This window comes from Chaetura pelagica, unplaced genomic scaffold (genome assembly GCF_000747805.2).
Source record: "Chaetura pelagica isolate M959 unplaced genomic scaffold, ChaPel_1.0 scaffold213, whole genome shotgun sequence".
Taxonomy (NCBI): Eukaryota; Metazoa; Chordata; class Aves; order Apodiformes; family Apodidae; genus Chaetura; species Chaetura pelagica.
This window is the reverse complement of record NW_009952597.1, coordinates 306,391-328,631: the sequence shown is the minus strand read 5'-3', so window position 1 is coordinate 328,631 and position 22,241 is coordinate 306,391. Positions and strand designations below refer to the sequence as shown.

The 22,241-nt window shown below is 42.1% G+C and overlaps 1 protein-coding gene across 1 annotated transcript in view; it reads left to right on the top strand.

Moving 5' to 3' along the window:
• The window catches only part of CARD11 (caspase recruitment domain family, member 11), a 46,101-nt gene extending 23,860 nt beyond the window's left edge, over positions 1-22,241 (top strand). Inside the window, 24 exon segments of the mRNA XM_009993715.1 lie at positions 423-635; positions 1,236-1,337; positions 1,340-1,369; positions 1,996-2,321; positions 2,540-2,719; positions 4,635-4,787; positions 4,881-5,006; positions 5,498-5,695; positions 6,189-6,370; positions 7,368-7,417; positions 8,622-8,734; positions 9,891-9,994; positions 11,527-11,579; positions 12,183-12,315; positions 12,866-13,067; positions 13,972-14,098; positions 15,080-15,320; positions 15,727-15,823; positions 17,329-17,424; positions 18,332-18,464; positions 18,971-19,150; positions 20,294-20,418; positions 21,243-21,358; positions 21,899-22,241. Coding sequence (XP_009992017.1) covers positions 423-635; positions 1,236-1,337; positions 1,340-1,369; positions 1,996-2,321; positions 2,540-2,719; positions 4,635-4,787; positions 4,881-5,006; positions 5,498-5,695; positions 6,189-6,370; positions 7,368-7,417; positions 8,622-8,734; positions 9,891-9,994; positions 11,527-11,579; positions 12,183-12,315; positions 12,866-13,067; positions 13,972-14,098; positions 15,080-15,320; positions 15,727-15,823; positions 17,329-17,424; positions 18,332-18,464; positions 18,971-19,150; positions 20,294-20,418; positions 21,243-21,358; positions 21,899-22,103 — 3,485 coding nt within the window. The 3' untranslated portion in view covers positions 22,104-22,241.

Here is a 22,241-nt window from a genome sequence, read left to right as displayed (position 1 = left end):
GCAGGTTCAAATCAGTACGGCTGAGAGGAGCAAAGGAGGTGAGAATGAAGGAGCTTAATTGCCTGCAGCAAGTATTTGTCTGAGCTGTGCATGGCCATCCCCTTTCTTGCAATGCAATTGCTGCAAACATGAGGAGGGATTCTCTGACTTGTAGAGGCCATCAGGTAGCTGAGCTACAGATTCATCACTAGAGAGCGACGTGCAGTAGTTCAGGGGCTCAAGGCAGAACTTCTCTGAACTCTCACTTCCCAGATGAGCTGTGGACAGGCTGCTCTTGAGCCCAAACAGCTTCAACATAGGGCAAATCCAGCATTAGTTTGAGCCCTTCTAAGCTCAACCTGTGTGACATGGGAGCACAAAGAAGTAACACGATAGAAACTGTCCTGTTTGGTGGTCATTTGTCAGTTGTTTCTCTTGTTAAGGCGGAGAGCCAGAGATGGATGACTGCCTGGAGACACTGAAAGATGAGGAGGAAGCTTTGTGGGAGAACGTGGAATGCAACCGGCACGTGCTGAGCCGGTACATCAATCCAGCCAAGCTGACCCCCTACTTACGGCAGTGCAAAGTCATCGATGAGCAAGATGAGGATGAGGTGCTTAACTCCCTTATGCTGCCCTCCAAAATTAACCGAGCAGGTAATTAATTTGTCAGAACCCTATCTGAACAGTGTTATATTGCTAAATCTGGAGGAAGCCTGTATCATCTTACAGATTATCAAGCAGAAACCCTTTATCTCATTTACAAGAGATTTCATGTAATGTGGGGAATCTGTTGGTGCTATTTTGATAACATTTATTCTTTCCAGGGCTGTGCAGACTGGAAATCAAGGGGTTCACACTCCCCTCAAAGCCTTGGTAAATAAAAACAGCCACTGCTCTTCCAAGAGTGGGTTTTCAGCTGTTTTGCTGTGCCCCATGATTTGTCATGGAAGGGTCTGCCATCCTAGTGGGTCAGCAGTGCCTGGTGAAGGCTGCACTGAATAATGTGTCTGCTGAAATTTCTGTTCCAGAGACCAATTCGCCCACACTCCTTCAGAATAATGATAAGCACAAACATAAAGAACATGTGGCATTGCTTTGTGAGTTCCACTGAACTCAAGTAATCAGCCAGATCTTTCACAGCACATTGCTGTGGCGGTGATGAACCCGAAGCAGGTTTGACTTTGGGGATGCAGTGCTTGCTGATGCTGCTGACAGTGCTCTTCTGTCACCTCTCTCTCTGTTCTCTGTCCTCAGGCCGACTGCTGGACATTCTGCACACCAAAGGCCAAAGGGGTTATGTAGTTTTCTTAGAGAGCCTCGAGTTTTACTACCCTGAACTCTACAAACTGGTAACAGGGTTTCTACCAGGAGATTTTCCACTATTGTTGGTGAGTAGAATCATTCCCAACCACCCTCTTGAAATAAGAACTATATTGAAGAGTAGGTTCAATGTTTCTAGGCAAGAAATAGAAATACAAGCTAACCTTGTAGCAGCATTCTGAAGTTTTTCAGTCCCCTTAAATGCAAAAGGAGGTAGCAACAGGTCACATATAAAGAAAAGGAACATCTCATTTTTCTGAATGAAGCTGAAGAGCTTCAAATTAAATGATAGCTATTACAAGAAATCTCAAGAGAAGAAGCACTGGAACAGTGGACTAAGTTACACTGATGACCTACACATGTGCAGCAGATTTGAAGCCTTCAGATTAATTGCACTTGTACAGATTCACTTTGCAAAGTTTGTGCAGTCTCCACAGACCTGTTAGCTCAGCTGAAACAAGACGAATGTAAAGGCTTCATATTATGTCCAGACAAATCATATGCATATAGTGTGATTCTAATAAAGTGTGCTGTGAATATTTGTATTGTTGCCAGCCAGATATGCAAATGTAAAAGTAAATATTCTGCACCACTGTACATATTATGGGACATTCGTTTCTTACTCAGTTCTGCTGATTCTACTTAATATAAAGTGACTTTACTAGAAGTTGATAAGCTCTTCAAACATTTCCAGTGGAGGAGGGACATGAAGGCCTTACCCATTTCCTGATGAATGAGATCATTAAGCTTCAGCAGCAATTAAAGACAAAAGATGTGCAGCGCTGTGAACTCTTGGCCAAGTCTCGCCAGTTGGAGGATGAGCGAAAGCAACTGAAACTGAACAAGATAGAGCTGCTGACCTTCCAGGAGAGATACAACAAGATGAAGGAAGAGAGGAACAACTACAATGATGAGCTGGTCAAGGTGAAAGATGAGAACTACAATCTGGCCATGAGGTATGCCCAGCTGAGTGACGAGAAGAGCATGGCTGTGATAAGGAGCCGAGACCTCCAGTTAGAGGTGAGATAAATGCTGGAGATTTCAGCAGTTCAGTTGTGGACATTCAGCACATCCCCCCAGTTATCTGTTGCTTGTTAACATTCACTGCTTCAGCCGGTTTTTCCACCTATGGCAGTATGTTTACACCTGGAAGTGAAAGTGTTTTCAGAGCATAAATATCAGAGCTAGGAATGATTCCTTTCCTCTTTCTCCTTTTCCCTGCTCCCTCACTGCTGTAGATTGATCAGCTGAAGCATCGCTTGAACAAGGTGGAAGAGGAATGCAAGCTGGAGAGGAACCAGTCTTTGAAGCTGAAAAATGCTATTGAAAACCAACCTAAAAAGGAACAGGTTCTGGAGCTAGAGCGGGAAAATGAGATGATGAAGACTAAAATCCAGGAGTTACAATCCATCATTCAGGTAAAAAAGCAGATTGCTATGTGCAGAATTCCAGCCCCTTCAATTTTTCCCTCCTGATTCAGCAGTCTCTGAGCCCTGCTTGCCTCCAGGCAACCCCACGCTCTCCTCCCATACTGCCTCCCATACTCCACACCTCCTCACAGCCTGCCTTGGTGGCTGCCCTTCAGGATCTAAGTGTCTGCAGGAGGCTGCAAGAGGGGGACAGAGAAGCAGCAGGTGGTGACAGCTCCAAGTGTTTTCAGGGAGCTGAGTACTTAACAGGGAAACTGGTAGCATGGACAAGAGGAGGTGGCATGGTTTCTGTTACTGCTCCTCATCTCAATCTGAACACTTAATCCTGTTATAACTCCAGGAAGTGTTGGGTGAAACCTCTGCTTGCAAAGCTACCATAAGCCTAAGTGCAAAGTCTGGAAAAGCAGAAGGTTGGTTATATTGCTCCCAGCTGTCTGTGGTACTCCTTGTACAAACGCATGCAGAAGGAGGAGCTCTACCAAAAAAAAATATGTGATCTCATAAATCAAGCTGTACATGAGAGGCTGACTCTTCAGGGTGCAGAGTGCAGCTAGTTCATTGCTGAGCATTCAACACCCTGTTTTAGCCCTGCTGGGGTTCCTTGTACCACTCTGTTCTGCAAAGCTGTGTTAAATAGCCAGCCCAGAAATTCCTGACAGGCTGTGTACCCTGTTCTAGGCTATTGTCTTATCTGTGACAAAAAGTCTTAATGAAGCAGCGGATAATTAAGGTTCCTGTACCTGGATTGTCACAATGTATTCTGCTGTAACTTGTGCAGGGATCTTAACTAACCTTTGCCCAGGCACATAGGGAAGAAGGCTGATACTCAGCAAATTTATCAGTGTGTTACATTGTGAAGAGCTTAGACAATTAGGGTATATGTGAGAGTGCTTAGCACTTTTCTGGAAAAGCTTGTGGCATTTTAAAATGACGCTTAAAAAACTATCAATAGAAAGTGTTTCGGAAATGGCTGTAACCTCTGTCAGTGCCTAATGATTCTTTGTTCTAACACAAATCCAATTCCAAGGTTAAAAACGTGTGTAGTGTAGAAGGTTCTGGGAACTCTGGTCCATGCAGAATCTCTTATATTAATTGAAATGGTCTTACAGCATCTAAGGAAACAGATAAATAATCATGAAATAGCTAAAAATAGGATTCAAAATCTCCTCAGTTAAAGTATAAATAAACAAAAGGCAGTTTGTTTTAATAATATGCAGGCATACTAGGAAATATTTGGTAACCAAAATGTCACTGAAATCTCTAACTTAATCTAGGGATTTTTAAAATAAATATGTGTGTTAGTTGCCTGAATTACATGCTTTTTTTCATCTTCCATTTACGGTTAATTTTGTATGGCAGTTTATTTGGTGGAACCTGCTCTGGTAATCTTATAAATTTTAAATCTGAAAGAAAAAATATTGCTGGACACTCCAGAAAATGAAGCAGTGGCACAAACTACTCCAGGCATATTTAATATTCTCTGAGCACAGCCCTACAAAGCCCAGGTGTGCTTTAAAAATTCCCCGGGATGTTTTCATCGGCCCTGCTCTTTGGCAAAGGGTGATTTTTGTGCTCAGTGAGAGCTGATTAATAGAGAAGAGTTTTGAATGTAGGGCTTGGCGTGAAGAATTGTCACTACACCCAAAATGGATCAAATTATAGCCAGGACAATAAAACAGTAAAACAGTTCCTTCATCAGACTACTCTGACAGCAAGACAGCCTTTATTTATCTTTCCTGACACTATTTTAAAATATGAACAAATGTCCATCTCTCCTCTGCTTTCCATTGCAACACTGTGTTCATTTTCTGCTCCTCTTGCTAGTTACTGTCTTTGTTGCTTTTCTCCCTGCAGTGCTACTTTGTCTTTCCCTGGCCTGCCACTTAAAAATGTCTCTTCTCAGGCTGACAAGAGGAGTTTGCCAGATTCAGACAAAGCCATTTTGGATATTCTGGAGCATGACCGTAAAGAGGCACTGGAAGATCGTCATGAGTTGGTCAACAAGATCTTCAATCTCCAAGAGGAGATCCGTCACGTGGAGGACTTGAGAGACAAGGTGAGAAGTGGAAGGATAGAAAGATGGAATCTCCCAGGCTAGTGCCCCCAAGAGCTCTGAGAGCAGTGGTGGTTAACAGTGTGTCATTTCTAGTATCTTGAAGAGAAAGAAGATTTGGAGTTGAAGTGTTCAACGTTAGGAAAAGACTGTGAGATGTACAAGCACCGAATGAACACTGTGATGATACAGCTGGAAGAGGTGGAAAAGGAGCGAGACCAGGTATCTAACAGTTAAACTGAGGAAAATGAGTAGCAAAAGCCTGCATCTCATATTTGTCACTTTGGGGAATTGTGGGTAATGGGACCCAAAATGCCATTAAAAAATAAACAGTTACAAGAAAATGCTGCTAGTTGGAATTTACATTACAGTAATTAAATATAGGATAATATTGGGTTGTTTCCATAACATAGCATCTGGCAGGCAGGACCAAGATCTTAACAGCAGGTACTGCAGGCTTGATCTTAGTGTCAACTCATCCGGTTTTCCCTCTGGAGTATTTTGCCCCAGGCCAGGAGGGAGCTGGCAATGAACCACCTTCATCACCATAATTCTTAATGGTTCTGCTGCGGCACATCTTGGTCCTAACTGTTGTCTTATCTGGAGAATGGCTACTGGTTCTCAAGTCCCCATTCCAAACACCTCCCAAAAAAACCAGCAGGAGAAGGTGTCTGGTGCCCAGGTGCAAAAGAGGTTTGTTCTCTCCACTGCAGGCGTTCCGCTCTCGTGATGAGGCCCAGACCCAGTATTCCCATTGTTTGATTGAAAAAGATAAATACAGGAAGCAGATTCGAGAGCTGGAGGAGAGAAACGATGAACTGCGGATCGAGGTGGTTCGGAAAGAAGCCTGCATTGTGAACCTGGAGTGCAAACTCCGGCGCCTCTCCAAGGACAACAGCTTCCAGGACCAGGTAGGGATGAGGAAGACAGACGTAAGCACTTCTTTTTTTTTTAATACTTGCCTTCAAAATATTTTCATGTGGAAGGAAGAGGAGACTTTTGTTGTTCTTTCCATGAATTAACTGCAAAACGTAACCTCCTCCTGCTAAATGTCAATGTTGTGAGTTCCACAGTACAGTGGGGTTCTAGCTGCCTGTATCATGCACATAGCTTCTCAAAGGCTGACATTCCATGGCTTGATCTGAAATGGAATGGAAAGAAATCCAGAAAGACAGTTTCTACACTGGGGTAGAAACTACAAATACTTTGGAGGAACGTGCCCCAGTAAACAGTAATTCCTACAAATGTCAACCTAAATTCCTGGTTTGGGTCTGGAGCCACATTCTGCATGAGCTTCTGAAGCACTGGAGTCAGAGAAAGTCCAATCAGGTTACTCTGAAGGGAGGTCATGAGGACTTGTACCAAACTCGTCTCAAAAGTAAAGTGTTTCCTTCTGATCTTTAGAGTTTACCACGGAATCTACCCATTACCATTATCTCTCAGACCTTTGGGACTTCTAGCCCAAAAACCAATGGTCAGGAAGCAGATGACTCCTCCACATCTGAAGAGTCTCCAGAAGACAGCAAATTCTTCTTGCCGGATCAAGCTCGACTCAGGAGAAGAGTGAATCTAAAGGGAATCCAGGTGTGTCTTTACATGAGGCTGGAATGATACAGCACAGGGACTGTTTGGACTAAGAGGCATAGAACATTTTGCAGTCGTGTCTCTGAAGGTGCTGTGCAGTAAAGAGAACACATTTGTGTAGGATTGTCAGCTGTCACTTTTGCTCTGTGGTGATTTGCATCTTAAGGAGCAGATATAATCAGGCTTCACAGACAAAATCAGTGTATTCTCCCTGCTTCTGCTGTTCATTCATGTTCTTGGAGCGTTGTCGATAAATTGATTCTTTGCCTTCCTAAGAATAGCGGGGAAAAAATGACAATGCCCCAAGTCCAACACACAAGTAATGGAAGGCAGGAAACGAAGCATTGGTGGAAAAGCTCATGTCAGCTGGAAGGAATAACAGAAAGAAGTGGACATGATCTGGAGCAAATTTAACTTCCTAATTTAGAATTAAATTATGGCAATTTCCTCTCACTTAAGGGGAAGCATGAGTTAGGCTCATGATTTCCCTGTCTAGCTGCATTCATACAGCTATAATCTGATGCTCTGTTCATGAATTGTAAAAAATACACAATCTAACATTTGGGTTTTTGAGCTCCTCTTTTCCTTTCATCTGCATTTGAATTCTCCCTGCCCTTCATAACCTTTCTGAGCTCTGCCTATTATTACTTATGGCAATAGAGCTGCATTTTTCACATTGCACACTCCAAAAGGGTGCCTGTTGTATTAACAGCTGCCTGAAACCAGTCCCAAGGCACCCCCTTCACCTTTTGTCTCTTTGTTCCCTCAGCAGAATCTGGAAATTGCAGTGCATTTGGGCCAGACTGTTAAAGTAGTCAGGTAGCTAACTCCATTCATGGCAGTGGCATTTAGATACCTAAATACCTTCTAAATGTTGGATTCTGTTGCAAATATATTGCATCGTAACAGTGGAAAAAAAAGAGGTGAAAAATCTGGCTTACAGTGCGTGGCAAATGTTCTGCATTTGTGCTGATTTTTGTCCTTTTTCTTTTAGATAAGTCCAAGAGCTAAATCCCCTGTCAGCATGAACAAAACATCAGAGTTTCAAGGTCAGAAAGAGCACCCATGTCCTTATTCCTTTTCTGTTGCTTTGTCTCATTCACTTAATCTCTTTAAGTTGTTTTAACAAATATGCCAACCAGGGAAATTCTTAACTAAGCCCATGTCAGTAAAATAGACAGTTTCTGTCATAGTGAAAAATGTCATAATTTAAAGTAGTCAGGTGTTCTACTTAAATGTTCTCTCCATCCAAAGATACCTCCACGGACAGTATTGCATCCTGTGGCCTACCTTCATTTTTCTGTTTACTCTCTTTTCCTTTTAGTGTACAAAAGTTTTAAAGTCATCAATGTAACATCTATTCTAAAAGTCATTACATTATGGTCTGTTTGCCATTGGAAAAATCCTTCAAGCTGAAAAGAGCCTAATCTAGTGATCATCTCATAGATTCCTTTGTCCTTTAGCAAAAAGGAATTAATTTTATATCTAAAGCATTGCAAAGGTTGGAGGGAGGGGGGTGGAGCCAGCTGCCAAGTTACCAGATTTGTTGCTGTATGCTCATGTTTGAGCTACTCCTAATTCCTCTTTGTAACACTGTTCTTGTACCATTTTAGGCAGCACTTCCTTTATTTGCTGTGTGTGGCAGGGTGCTCACTGCTGTACCCAACATGAGGGAAACATGGTTCCTCCTGCAAGATACTGTGTGGCCAACTGTGTTTGGTAGCAGCTCACGTGCAGCATTGGTACAAATCAGAGGTGCTGAGGAAAGGAAAGAGTCCACAGACATTCACACTGTGCTACCTGGGGCTGCTGAGGGATCTCAGGCTTCTTGGTCCCTGTTGTAAATTTGTTGTTGTTAAAAAAAACAAGCATAATTCAGTGAGCCAAGCTGACTGCAGACTGCCAGATTGAGACAATGAGGTTCAAACAGAAATTAATAAAACAATCCTTCTTTAATTTGTTCAATAGTGATTGTAGATGTAATTAAAACTCACAAGACAGAGTTGAAAGACCAAAGTTGGCAAGAGGCTGTCCAGAGCAGGGTGCATTTCCATACTTTATCCAGAGGCTGCTAGGGAAAGGAACCAGAGCTGCAGGGCAGAGAGCACATCTGCAGCCCTGGGGGGGAAGAAGATAAGCTGCAATGGAAAGGTAACCTGAGTGTTGCTGCAAATCTGTGCAAGATTCTGCATTGAAGATGATGTGATGTAATTTTCTCTGGTGTCTGTTTTTCTCTGCCGTTTGTGAGCGCAGACAGAGCACAGGATGAAGACGGGGCCGATGGCAGCAACGGCCGCACAGACACCAGTTCCTCTAACTCTGTTTCCATCAGTAATTCCATCAGCAGCTGTGAAGTCAGCAAAATTGTAAGGAGCCTTCAGGTGCCCTGTGCCTCTCTGCAGCCTCTCTCCTCCTGTGCTTCAGAGCTTTCTCAGCCCCTTATTAGCACTTCACTCGCATCCCAGCTGGGATCAAATTCAAGGCCCTTGTCAGGGGCTTCCTTAATCCTTTTACCAGCATTTTGTTTGAACCATGTTATTAGCCTCTTTCAAACTCACAGAAATGGTTTATGTTTATTTAAAGATATTTCAAAGGTATTTATGACCTCTCACTGTCTCCTTATGCCACTTCTCATTTATTGTTAGAAGAAAGAGATTTTCTTTAGAAGCTGCTTTGTAATTTATTTAAGAAAAAAATGTTTGGGTTTGTTTTCTTTCACTTCTTTAATGCTTTTCCTATCTATAAGTAACAGCGAGTGAGAAAAGGGGTGCAGATCACAGCTGGAAATTTCTGCATACTATAGTCAAACCATTTCTTCCCTGCTTGCTGTATCCCCATAATCTCCCAAGGTAGATATTCCATTAGACATATGTGAGCACTGACACAGCAGGACAAGCAGACAGAGAGAGTGCTCTTGCAGAGTCTTAATAACAAAGAGCAAAACATCTTTCTAGAACACGGTGAAAAATGCTACCCCCAGGAAATTAAAATTATATCCAAGAACAGCCAGGAAAGAACTCCCTGCCATTTGTAATAAGCTTAGGTGGGTTAGGAATATTCTTTGGAATATTTGTTGAATATTTAGAAGACTTGTACTGTCTTCTCTCTGTATAATTGAGAGTTTAGTTTCCAGTGTACTAGATTAAAAATTTAACGTATGGAGTTCTGTGTTTTTTTCCTCATTCCTATTATTCATAAGTACACATATTTTGCTTCTCATCTTCTTCTATATGTCAGCTGTGAACACATGCAAGGGTAGAGTTAAAATTGTTTGGTAAGTGAACCAGTGACGTGGTCACAGAAGAAGGTTACTGTGCCAGCACACAAGCTGTGTGTGTTGGTAAAATACTGGGCTATATGGCTATGAATGCTCCTGAATGCAGCATTCTGTGTGTCTAGGGTCAGTTGTTCTTCCTGTTGTGTGTGCTGCCCAGAGTACCCCTGGCGAGCAAGCAGGTTAATGCTGCTGTCATTAGAAATCTAAGACAGATAACCTTTCTGTTGCTTTTTTTCCCCCCCAAGCAAACCCTGAGAAGTCGCAATGACAGTATCATGTCCACTACCCCTGAGCCTCCAGGAAATGACTCCATCGTCCGGCGCTGCAAAGAGGACGCCCCTCCTTGCAGGTAGGGAATGATGCTGCTGGAATATGCCTGGAACCTGTTGTCACAGGGAGGAGGGGAGATTTAGGTTAGACATCAGGAAAAAATTCTTCACCACAAGGGTAGTAAGGTGCTGGAATAGGTTGCCTAGGGATGTTGTGGCTGCCCCGTCCCTGGAGGTGTTCAAGGCCAGGTTGGATGAGGCCCTTGTACAACCTGGTCTGGTGTGAGGGGTCCCTGCTTATAGCAGGGAGGTTGGAACCTGATGATCTTCAAGGTTCCTTCCAACCTTAACCATTTTATGATTCTATGATTAAAGCCAAATATCTCAAGAGCATGCCCAAAAGTTCACTGTGGCTTATAACTTCATCATTAGCCAGCTAAGGTTTTATAACTTGCTTATGAACATAATCCAAAATAATTGTTCTTTGCATGCCACGTTGCAGGTTTCACAGTTCACCTGATCTTGATTTGTGTAGGGATGGGGGGGAAAGGTGAGATCTTATCTTAATATGTAGGAAAAGTGTATTATTTCTCTGCTTATGCATGGTGTAAAAATAGCTGATTGTCCCTGGACTGGCTGTAAAAATTCACCCTTCACCTAAAGCCAGATATGAGAAATATCAGCTCCACAGGAGATCTACAAATCATTCTGAGTGGGAAAAACAAGCTGTTATTTATACAGCTTTGCAACCAAAGGAGATGCTTTAATGAAGTCCTTCTAGTGACTCAGATAGATCACCCACTTGGCTGGACATCCCCAATATCCCTGTAAGAGCCACATTTTGGTGAATTTAACTTTGTTTTTAAGGCCACCCAGTCTAGTTACCCCTAACAGGAAAGGTTTTGTCAGTGGGAGCTGGACTGGGACTAGGGCTGTGGTGCAAGAGTTTCTGAGCCAAAGCTTGGTGCACCTTGCCTCTCTGTTACTGTAGGCATCTGAGTAACCACGCGAGGTACCATTAAGCTGTTATAAAATGTTTCAAGTACTTTAAATTGAGCAGGTAAATTACTCCTTTACTGCTGCACCTCACTTACTTCCCTTGCCTCAACTCTGTCCATCAGCGAGCTGCTGACATTTTTGATCTATCATTGAAGAAAAACCCATGCTGCAGCAGATACACAGCATACATTATGCAACCATTTACCTCGGTGCTGAAGCAGGTGTGGTGTAAGTCACACATGTGAGACCATCAGTCAGCATCTTCCCTTTGTCTTCAGCATAATCTTCATTCCCTCACTGCTGTTAACAATTCTTCCTTCTGAACCTTCTTGCTGCCTCACATGCTTCCCCTGTTGGCTGCCACATACTACCTTCCTGCCACCTTCATACATCTTCTCAGGGCCCATGGGTATGTTAATTGTTTGGTTATTTTGTTTGTTGTTTTTTTTTAATTATTTGCAGCTGTGCCACTGTCTGAGGCAGTGCCTCCAACATCTTTCTTTTTCACAGAAGAAGTTCTTCTTTCAGGACTTAATAAAATCTGCTGAAAACTGGAAAGTGAACAGTTTTCTTTCTCTCTTCCAGTATCTTATGAGCTTTTTTTTCATTCCAGCCTGATGGAAGAGGACAATGACAGCTTTGGATATGATGTTTTGGAGCTAGATGGTAAGCAAGAGGATATCAGGTTTACAAGTTAACTATGGGATCTATGTGACTAGCTCACCAGCTACAGATACTGCCAATAATCAGCTCCTGGTCTAAATAAGATGGGACAAATAGTCTAGAAATAATTCAAGTCAGTTCTTCGTAACAAGAAAACAGAGAGGGAACTGGTGGTGGGAATAAGAAAGCAGTTATCTTTGAAGAACCAAGTGGGAAAAGGATTAGACTGAAGGAAGCTTTTTTACTGTGAGGATGGTCAAACACTGGAATAGGGTTTTTCAGACAGATTGACTAGTCTCCATCCTTGGAGGTATTCAAAGCCCAGCTGGACAAGTCCTGAGCAATCTCCTCTAGCTGCCCCTGCTTCAAGCAGGAGGTTTGACTAGACGGTTTCTAGAGGTCCCTTCCAACTTGCTGTTCTGTGAGAGTGATCAGGTATTTCCAGTAAGCAGGGCTGGCATTCCTTGCCACGGCCTGTGGACATGAATTATGCCTCTTCATCAGGAATTTCCTCCTTCAGCTGGGATCTATCAAACATTCATTTTCTCCTTTTCCATCTTTGTCATTCTATCTAGGGCTGATTTTTGTTCTTGTTCCTCTTTTCAGATGACAGTCATGACAGGCAGTCACATGGAGCTCCTTCAGTGCATTCTTCCTCTTCTTCCCATCAGTCAGAAGGCCTGGATGCCTATGACCTGGAGCATGTCAACTCCATATTTAGAAAGTTCTCTCTGGAAAGGTATTTGAGATACCAGTTTACCTTAGATGGAGACTGAGAGGAAAGGCTACTATGGTAGAGATCCTCCATTTATCTATTAGCTAGTGGAGATGAAATGTCAGTCACAAGTAGTTATTTATCACTAATATCTCATGGTACTGTGCTAAGCCCTTACTTCTTTATGTGGACAGCAGTGTAACATGTCATTTTGGAGCCCTTTCATATCCTGTAAACCAATGAAGGTCATCCTCAAATTTCAAAAACTTTGAGGCAGAAAAAAACATTCCAGAGCCTTAAATTTATCCTCTGGTCTTGTTAACTTGCTGCAACAGGTTGCTAGGGGAGCTACATGAGTTATTCATTCCTGTCAGTGCACTTGAAGCTACCCAGATGCTCTTCTCCAGAACCTATGCAGTAATGAGACAGATTTCTTTGAGAATCCTTAGAGCCTAGTGCTTGATAACACTAAAAGTTTATTTTCTGTGTGTCTCATTTATCATGCCCACATTTAACTCTGGAATGGCAGCTCAAAGCTGAGAAAACTAACTGTTCCTTCCTTTCATGGATACAGGCCTTTTCGTCCCTCTGTCACCTCTGTTGGTCGCATCAGAATCTCCTGCCACACCATCCAGCGTGTGACACTGAATGGAGACAGCCTCAATTCAGAAATCACTCTGGTTGGAGGTAATGATAAAGGGAGCTTTATTAGCTCAGTCAAGACAGGATCACTTGCAGAGAAAGCAGGTCTTCGGGAGGGACACCAAATCCTACTGGTGAGTATGAAGCCACTGACAAACAGTTCTGGGTGTCTGTCCACCTACATGTGTGCACACTTACCACAATCCTTTCCTTTGTTTCTCCTTTCATCTTGTAATAATGACAAGTCATACAATCATAGAGTGGTTTGAATGGGAAGGGACCTTAAAGATCACCTAGTTTCAACCCCCCTGCATGTGCAGGGACACCTCTCACAGGTTGCTCAGAGCCCTGTGGGAGAATAGGATTTATGGTCATCCAACACACAAATCGTACACACACTTTTTCACCTTCTAGTAGCTCTGTATGGAAGAGATCAGAGCTACTGATGTCTTCTTGGATGCTGCATTGTGTAGTCCAGACCCTTTGAAAAGACTAGAATAGGGCTTCCTCTTCACCTCCTAGCACCTCCCTGCTTGAAAGGAAGTTCATGCTACTTAGCTTAGCGTTCTCCTAAACTCCTAAACCAATCTTTAGACTGGCCTATTCTGGGACTGGATGTGTTATGGACAGCAATGGATACAGCTGCACTGTGAATGGGAAGAAGGGCTGCATGGCTGTCCATCACATAAACAGGAGTTCAATGGTGCTGCCTCTAAGCTGCCTCTCCACTGCCAATGTTCCCAAACCATTTTCCTATGAACATGCCTCCAAGGAGGAAAAAAAACCCCATGACTATGCTACTTACTAGTGGAAGCCTGGAAATGTCAAACAGCTGCAGTTCTGTTGACTGCTAATGCTCCTAACTTGAGAGAAAAGAAATGAAATCATTAGAATGTAATCTGCATCTTGATAGCAAAATATCTGCATTGTTTTATCAGAAGAAGGTTATGCTGCTTTGAAAAAAAAAAAAAAAGAAAAAGGTATAATTGACTCAGAGATTGAACCTACACTGGAGAGTAATATTTCTTTCATTTCTAGTTGGAAGGCTGCATCAAAGGGGAAAATCAGAGTGTTCCCTTGGATACTTGCACAAAAGAAGAAGTTCACTGGACGATTCAGAGGTGCAGTGGTCCAGTAACACTCCAATATAAATCAAATCACGAAGGTAAGACCAAAAGTATTTCTCATCTCAAATAGTCCCAGGTCTATTATACTAGCTTGTTCAGATGAGAATGACAGAATCAGAATATCCTTTTCACTGGTATAAATCTGAAGCATGCCCACTGGTGTTAATTATAGCTACTCTGTGTAACTGCTCCAGGTTTAGCTTTGTGAGTGAGAACAAAAAGAAGCCCAGATGCTTGGCACTACAGGACTCTGAAGAATTTACATGGTGGGCCAATAACAACATGACTCACAAAACAAATTCAAGCTTGTTTTGTTCTTTTATGTACATTTATCTCTAATACAGTGTGTTGAGTTGAATCATCTTTATCCAGCTGAAGTTGATTTATTATTTACCTGATGGAGTTGCTCTGTTTATTACCTTTGTGGTTTTATCTTACCTTTAACATCTGGAGTTCATGTGTGGTGAACAGAATTTGATCGTAGTGTTCGTGGTCTGTAATGATCATTTCAGATTACAGACCAAAAATTACATTCCAAAATCCATTTTTTGGTGTGTGTGTGTATGTAAATTTGCAGGGTTTTTTGGTTTTGTTTGTTTATGTTGGTTAGAGAATTTCAGCTGCATAGATCACACAGGAAGTGATGTCTTTGATTTTCTTTGATCTTTTCAAAGGTAATTAAGACTATTGCCATTTTTCTTTGAGCACCACTTAACTGCAGATAAAGCATGTTATAGACTGTGGGAATGCCAATTAGAGCTAATAATAAAGGGAATAGCTTGTAGTGGAAACTGGTGGCAGAACTCAAGCTGTACTTATAGGATGGACATATAGCTGTTTCTGTCTCTTTGCTGAGAAGTTCTCTGTTCTCAAGTCTGAGAAAATGGAGTTACCTGAAAGTGTCATTATAGAATAATAGAATGGTTTGGGTTGGAAGGGACTTGAAAGCTCATCAGGGATGGGGCACTGCTGAGGTCTGACTAGGGCTCTCTCCTCCCTCTCTCCCTGCACGGCTGCAGGGTACCGCAAGCTGCTGGCCGAGCTGGAGGAAGGGCTGATCACATCAGGGGACTCCTTCTATATCCGCCTGAATCTGAACATCTCCAGCCAGCTGGATTGCTGCTCCCTGTCAGTCAAATGTGATGAGATTGTTCATATTCTGGACACCATGTACCAGGGGAGGTGTGAGTGGCTGTGTGCCAGAGTTGATCCGTTCAGCGACAGGGACCTGGAGACGGGGACCATTCCCAGCTACAGCAGGTGAGGGGATTGCTGAGTGACCAAGTCTGAGAGCAGCAGTTCTGGAAACAGGGGAATTAATAACTGCTGTAAGGAAAGAGGTATATGACTTAATTTTTGAGATAAGGCCTGGTGATGTTAAACTGTAGTACGAGCTGTAAAATTTATAAAGGAGACTCCAGGTGTTACCTGAAAGAGTAGTGTGGGTTTCTCAAAAAAACATCAAAGGGAAACGTGCCATGGACATTCTTTAATCCTCAACTGCTCTGCAGTCCTGCTCATTATTTTGTTCCTGCATGTGCCTCAGTCACTCCTCACTGCTGTTTCTATCTAATCTTTTCTGTAGGCACAGACCCATTCCAGTCCAACTTTCTTCTGAGCAGTTTCAAAGATTTCTTGATCTCTGTGATTCCATCCTTTCTTGCAGAGCCCAACAGCTCCTTCTGGTGAAGCTGCAGCGGTTAATGCACAGAGGAAGCAAAGATGAGACAGAAAGCTCATACAATACCCTTCGGGCTCTCCGGGTATGTGGCTACAAACAAGGTCTTTTTTGTTCATTATGTTAATTTTACAGAAAGTCTTGTTGACATTAGCTGTAGGTTTTGATTGTGCCAGGCAATGGGCACCTTATCTTTGCTTTAAATAATATTGTCCCCGGCAATGGACCTAGCTCTGGCACACTATTAACCCTTCCAGCTGTGAGGGAGTACACTTTTACAGCCCAGTATCTGTTCTGTGTCTTAGCTAATCCTTTTCATTCTTCTCTCCTGTAAGCCTCTAATTCATCTTCCTATCCACATGAGGAAGAAGCTGTGTCCTTGGAGTTAATAATCAGAATAATTTCTCTCCTATTGTGAACAAGCATCTACCCACAGAGTTGTCATTGTCCCATATTAGAAAGACCAGTGTCTTCCAACCTACACACTACGGAGAGAAGTGGGATTATCAGGTCTTCTCACACAACAGTCCTGCAGATTTCTTCTTTTCCCTCAGTGCAAATAATTTGATTATTCTTTCTTTAGACCCAAGAAGTCCATCTTTACATAATTAAAAAATAACTTCCTGGTCTATTAGTTGTCGTAAATTCTTTTTAGAGATGGGAGACATGGAGGCTTCTAACATCTGCAGGGACACTGCAGCTACTGCTTGTATTTGATTTTATTCAAGGTTAAGTGTCACACATTCCTTCTGTACTCTGTCCCCACTGATCAAAGGGACAGAAACCACTGGCAGAGATGCAAATGAAAGCAAAAGTTTTGCATGCAATTTCTTGGTGTAGAAATTACCCCTTTCATAAGCTGTGGAGAGCAGTCTCTTGTGAAGGAAGGCATGTGGAAGAGCAGTAAGAGGAGCAGTGTTTCTCACTGTAGGCTGTGCTGTGCCTACACTTGGCTTAGAACCCTGTATTTGGGCTAGACATTAATCAATCGCTATTCTTTTTATTAGAAATGGAAAATACCTGTTTTTGCTTGCTCTGTTTCTCAAATGCTGTGAAGAAAGAGAGAGAATGAGAGAAAGAAAGAGAGATAGAAGGAAAGAGAGAGAGAGATAAAGAGAGAAAAAGAGAGAGAAAGAGAGAGAGAAAGAGAGAGAGAGAGATAGAGAAAAAGAGAGAGAAAGAGAGAGAGATAAAGAGAGAAAGAGGAAAGGAAGAAAGGAAGAAAGAAAGAAAGAGAGAGAGAGAGATAGAGAAAAAGAGAGAGAAAGAGAGAGAGAAAGAGAGAGAGAAAGAGAGAGAGAAAGAGAGAGAGAAAGAGAGAGAGAAAGAGAGAGAGAAAGAGAGAGAGAAAGAGAGAGAGAAAGAGAGAGAGAAAGAGAGAGAGAAAGAGAGAGAGAAAGAGAGAGAGAAAGAGAGAGAGAAAGAGAGAGAGAAAGAGAGAGAGAAAGAGAGAGAGAAAGAGAGAGAGAAAGAGAGAGAGAAAGAGAGAGAGAAAGAGAGAGAGAAAGAGAGAGAGAAAGAGAGAGAGAAAGAGAGAGAGAGAGAGAAAGAAAGAAAGAAAATTAAAATTCATGTTTTATTTTTTACTAGAATACATTGCAGCCAGAGGAGTCAGCCCCACAGAACGACCCCAAAGCCAGCCCTCGCCTGTCTAGGGCAAGCTTTCTGTTGGGCCAGATATTACAGGTAATAAATTCAAATCCTAAATGCAAAATCTGAATTTGTGGATGTGAACAACAGATACTCTTAGGCTGTCCTTAGTCCCTCAGAAGTGCCACCTCATGTGTAGAGGTTGTATAGGGATTTAGTCCTTTCAAAAAGAGATTTAATATATTAAAAAGTTGAACGGGTTGTGTTCTCTACCTGCACTTCTGATGTGGGGTGTTTTATTTTACACATCTGCCATCAGAGCCTAAAATGTGTTTTACTTGAACAGTAAGGACAAATCCATTTTGCTAGGCCACATTCCCAAGTCTCTGTAAGATGACATTCTGTCAGAAAATAGTCCTTTAATTGTAGGTCAGTGACTGGGAGTGACAGATGATGTCTGGGTGAGAGATATAAAAGTCTTGCAAAGGAAGAGGGTTGTGAAAATTAGCAAACATAGAAGAGGAGGAGAAATTAATATTTGGATAGAGGAATAGTTGTGTGGATGGGGAATGAAAGTGTAAGGCCTATTTCTCAGTGTAAAGCTGTGCCATTTGGGAGGTTTTAAGTCTCTGTGGTATTCAAAGAAGAGGTGGAGTCTGGGGTCTAATTTGTGATACATTTATGCAGCTACTCAGTGTGGGTGTGTTACTCTGCTGTGGACACACCAGTGCTTGTTCTGCAAGAGCGGGGAGATCGGTGAGGAAAAGAACACGCTGCTAAGAGCAGAGAACAAAATAGGAAATCCCAAAGGGAGATTAACAAAGCTCTGAATCAGATCTATGATATTTAAAGAGCCTTACAATACAGTCAGCAGATCCATGGAGTCTTGTCTTTGATAAATGTAGGTAATTCAGACCTTGTAGATAACGAGCGTAGGCTGATGAATACATGGGAGAATAAAGCATGTTAGCAAAGAGGGTGAAATCTCTGTTCACCTTTTCAGTTTGTCAGTAGGTCTGAAAACAAATATAAGCGTATGAACAGCAACGAGCGAGTCCGCATCGTCACGGGCTGGCCCTCTGGGCTGGCACGGACCTCCTCTGAAGCAAGGAAACCACTGCCTGATAAGCTGGAAGGTATGTATATAAAATAGTAACTGCTTTTATACACTTGGCACTGACAGAAAGGCGACCAACGTGGCTGTGAAAAAATGTCATAGGTCTTTCTTATTACTAGCATCTATGTTCCACTCTGTGCAAAAATTCAACAGCATTTGTGACTCATTTTGCTAAAATCAGCAAGTGTTTAGGACTCTGGTTGGTTGGGATTTCTTCCTAGATGCTCTTTGTCCAAAAACATTTAACTCAAAGTAAGTCAAGATAATAAGCAGAAAGATGCTCCAAGTAAGTGTCCTGTTAAACCATGAAATAATCTCCTGGGGGAAAAAAAAAAGGCACTTGAATTATTATTAGGTTGAGTATGATACTACTGGATGTCTAGCAAAGACAACCCTGGCAAAAGAGAGTGGAGGATCAGTGTGACAAACCACGTCCTTTCTGGTTCATGTGTTTCTCCTTCATTTTTTTCCTCCAAATACTGACAGAGAAGAAACCAGAGGGTAAATCTCTTGTTCTTTACTCAGATTTGGATTCTGAAAATGAAATCAACAAGAGGCTCAGCCTGATCCCTTATAGCTTGGTGAGACCAATCCACTGTGAGCGCAGGCGCCCTGTACTTTTCACCCCCACCATGCTTGCTAAGACCTTGGTACAGAAGCTTCTCAACTCTGGAGGTGCCCTGGAATTCAACATATGCAAGCCAGGTAATGGGATGAAAGAGGACCATGACCCTTAACCCTCGGTGTTGGAAATATGAACATATATCTGTGTGCTCACGTAGGGGTGTGAACACAGGATGGTTGCCTGAGGTACTTCCAGTCACATCAGAGTTAAGTGTAGCTATAAATCCTGCTTTTTGAGAATATCTGAGATGTCTGAATGTTTTTAAGACAGCCAGTGCACATGGTTATGGTGTCTATGAATATGATGCATGTGTATGCTGTGTGGTTGCTAGGATGCCCCTCGGAGACTGAAATGCTGTGAGTGCTCTTTCTGTTTGCATATGTTTGCATACTGCGTATCTAGGCAATGTGAAATTTTGATTAATTTGTTTCTAGTATTTGCTATTATGAGGAATATCTTCCCTAGAGCGACTTTAAGTTTCTATCTCGTCCAAGGCTGTGAAGATTGTGCATTTGATCTACTAGAAAGACTGATTTTCTTCCATGCTAAGTATTTACTATCAAAGCAATATGCAGCACCATGATTGCTGCAGGGCAGGATTGTATACAACACAGCATTAAACACAGCTGACGTTTCATTTTTACACTAATATTGAATACTCACCACACAGTAGGAAGCCTTACAGTTGCCCAGCCAGAGAAACTGAAAAGTTAAGTATTGTAATAAATATCCCCTGTCTTGCAACATAAAACAAAAGCTTTGATGTAGAGCTGCAATTCACAAGGGGGCCAGTACCACACATTGCAACCTAAGCCAAAATTTTTGAAACTTTAAACACAAATGTTGGAACACTAAATCCTTGTTTTAGGAGCCTATACTGAAGAGTCCTTCTTTTTTAGCACTTCTCAGCATCCTCCAGCTCTGAAATGTTACTGTATAACATTAAGTGCTGGAATTGTATTTACTGTTTTAATTTAATGCCTTCATAGTGTTGTAGTAATCACCCAAGGCCTCATTGGTGCAGGATTCAGCTGAGATGCTCAGCTGTGATCAGATTAAGCTTTAATTGAATTCAGTGGAAGAAATGAGGCAGCTGCTAAGACAATTCATTGCTCATCTTTCCCTGAACCATCCTTACATCCTACGTCAAGCACTATTGGATAGTTTTCTAGGTGTTCTGCTCTTTTAATCTTGATTTTGTCCTCATCCACATCTCTTTCCAGATATTGTAACAAAGGAAGAGTTCTTAAGGAAGCAAAGAACAGAGACTATCATCTTCAGCAGGGAAAAGAATCCAAACACATATGAATGTATCGTACCTGCCAACATTGAGGCTGTCACTGCCAAGGTGCTTAGAATGTACCCTGTATCCCCTCAACTGGCTGTCTGTCAACCTGTCTGCAATGTGTGTTTCTTCCTGAGTAAGACTGGCCAGTTTACAGTTGCATATTTTCTCTTGCTCACCTTTGATCTCAGATTTATATGTATTCTCCCAAATGTCTTTTATCTGTGCTCTCGCTTTTCCTCTTCTTTTTCATCCTCAGCCATATCCTTTTGTATCCTTGCTCATTCCCCGTGATGACCCACATCGATGCAGCAAAATATCCTTTCATTTTCTATGCTCCATCCCTTATTCAGTTTCTTTCCACATCATAAGTATGTATGAATGTGAGAGAGAGTAAGAGATACAAGGACCTAGACAAAAGAAAGAATAGTCTGAAACACAGACACAGCGGTGTAGAGTACAAAGATAATAATGTCAGACAGAAATCTTATATCAAGTAGAGCAGATTTGATGCACAGCATGGAAGAAAGGAGAATTAAAGTGTTGGATTTTTCTCTCACAAGTAGTTGCAACAGATGTTCTCTCTGAATAAAGAGCAAGTATGTGTGTTTGTATATATATGTAAAACTGGTCTTTTATCATACTCTTCATCTTTAGATCAATCCATTTCTACTTTAAACCTTCCCAGAAAGCTATTAAGCTCAGCTGTATTTGACTGACTAGTTTTAAACCAGTAGGAGGAGTCTGGGCTTTAAATGTATATTTGATTAAAAGGTTTTTAATCAGTATAATGGTAAATGAAGAGCTTTTCAGGTATGGTTACATTTATTGTGAGATTCCACAGTAGTAAATGTTCCTTTGTGACACTGTTATGACTTTGTCTTTAGAATAAGCATTGTCTCCTGGAAGCTGGAATAAGCTGCACAAAGGATTTAATCAAAGCCAAGATATATCCTATTGTTCTCTTTATCAGAGTCTCAGAGAAAAACATCAAGAGGTTCAGGTAACATATCAAACCTTTTGAATATTTGATATTCTGTCTGATTCAGTGAATAATTCTTGAGTCCAATAATGTTCTCACTGAGAGAAATAAAGAACCTCTTCAGCTGGTGCTTCTATGTGCACTATTTCCTCCCATGATTCCTAACTGAAATCTTACAAGCAGGGAAAGCAGGAATTCCCCAAATGGAGCACTCCTTCACTGTCACCAATAGCAATGAGTACTGTGGGTGGATGAGACTGAAGAATATGTGGTTTTCTCCATGCTCAGCACTCCCACAGCATTTCTGAAGGCAATGATAGCTGGAAGAGGAAAGGTCATCAACACTTGCATTCTCCCTGCATTCAGTCCTCTTAACTTGTTTCCCGTAGCAAATATTTCTCCTTGGGGGCAGCACAGAGGACAGACCTGGGGTAGCTGCATTCTCCACTGCTTTTATTGCTTGTACATAGTAAAAAAAATAAATTCTTGATGGGGCAGTTGGGACGACAGGATTAACTTAAAATGTAAGACATTTATTTTTGGTCTGCTCATTTGGCACAGGAAATTATTGCCCAAGCCAGAGACCGAAGAAGAGTTTTTACGTCTGTGCCGGCTGAAGGAGAGAGAGCTGGAAGCTCTGCCCTGTCTTTATGCCTCTGTGGAGGCAGATGCCTGGAGCAGCATTGAGGATCTTATCCGAACAATAAAAGACAGGATTGGGGAAGAGCAGCGTAAAACCATCTGGATAGATGAAGACCAGCTATAAAAAGCAAGAAGTGAAATGGAGCTCAGTGGTGACCAAAGGACATCCCCAGGCAGAGCAGGGGCTCGCAGAATTCTCTGTGACGTGCCCAGTGCTCACTCCTGTTTCATCCTTGCTGGCTGGGGACTCCCTGCTGGCAGA